Source organism: Perkinsus marinus (genome assembly GCF_000006405.1).
Source record: "Perkinsus marinus ATCC 50983 genomic scaffold scf_1104296961860, whole genome shotgun sequence".
Taxonomy (NCBI): Eukaryota; Perkinsozoa; order Perkinsida; family Perkinsidae; genus Perkinsus; species Perkinsus marinus.
Genome location: NW_003205636.1, coordinates 1 through 1,040, shown reverse-complemented (window position 1 = coordinate 1,040; position 1,040 = coordinate 1). Strand labels below are relative to the sequence as shown.

The 1,040-nt window shown below is 49.8% G+C and overlaps 1 protein-coding gene across 1 annotated transcript; it reads left to right on the top strand.

Moving 5' to 3' along the window:
- Positions 1-235: 235 nt before the first annotated feature.
- Pmar_PMAR022794 (hypothetical protein) lies at positions 236-834 on the top strand (the record flags this gene model as incomplete). The annotated part of the gene is made up of 3 exons (XM_002772171.1): positions 236-346; positions 486-689; positions 730-834. Coding segments are annotated over 3 exons (420 nt in total), but the record flags the coding sequence as incomplete, so codon positions are not given.
- Between the last annotated feature and the right edge of the window lie 206 nt (positions 835-1,040).

Sequence of the window (1,040 nt, the reverse complement as noted above, 5' to 3'; positions counted from 1 at the left end):
AATATTTCAATTGTACTGCCGAAGACTCCGGTAAGTGCACCGGCCGCAGGCGCCAGGTCACATGCTTGATCATTCAGTCATCTTCTGTGGTGCTGGAGCTACGGCAGCTATCGACAGGTTCATTGGAATCATGTGCCGCAGTCGAATCTTTGCTACTGATGCATCTCCGAAAGGCCTCCGTCGGGCGGTCCGCTCATCTCTAACAAACACATTAGCTTTGATCGTTGCCATTCAGGTTTTGATTGTAGATCCGGCTGCTCATCACAGCTCATTACTCCCCTTCAGAGAGCTGGCTTCGAACTATCCACTCATCCGCCCAGCTTCCACAGGTCAAATCCATGCAAAGGTCATCATGAATCATCCTTCGTTAGCCCTGGTGCCATTTCTCATGTGCTTCAAAGGTTACGAATCCGCAGATTTTGAAGTTGAACTCGTGGTAGCTGCTCACTCACCCTTTGCACTTCAGCCGTCCCCTTTTCTCTCAGACGCTACCTCTATGCCCAGTCAAGGGTACTGCTTCTGTTGAGTGTCTCGAGCAAGCACTGAAGAAGGTGGATTGTTGGCTGAAGTCGACCAAGATGAGACAACGGTCTTCTCAGGTCATGGATTACAATCGTCATCACCATAATTCCGCTATACCAGTGGTCGTCCTTTCTGCTTGTAGCAATATCTGTGGTGCGCGTCTCGATGTAGGGCGAGATACATTCTTCTGAGGTGATTTCTTAACAGATACCGACAGTATCAACTCTGATCCATGAATATAACGGTGTTGTCGCATGGGACTTGGCAGCCATTGCAGCTCATGACAAGGTCGGCCCTTATCTGTCGGACTCTGTCCCTAACGAGCTTCCATGATTATGCTGTTATAGGTCGATATGAACCCTTCTACGCACCCTAACGGTTATATCGATTTCGCATTCGTATCTCCTCATAAGCTGATCGTGGTCCCGGTAGCAGCGGTCTCTTGTTGTGTAAGAAGAAACGACAGACTAACGCCGTGCCGGCTGTCTGCGGCGGAGGCGTCGTTCTATACGTGAGTC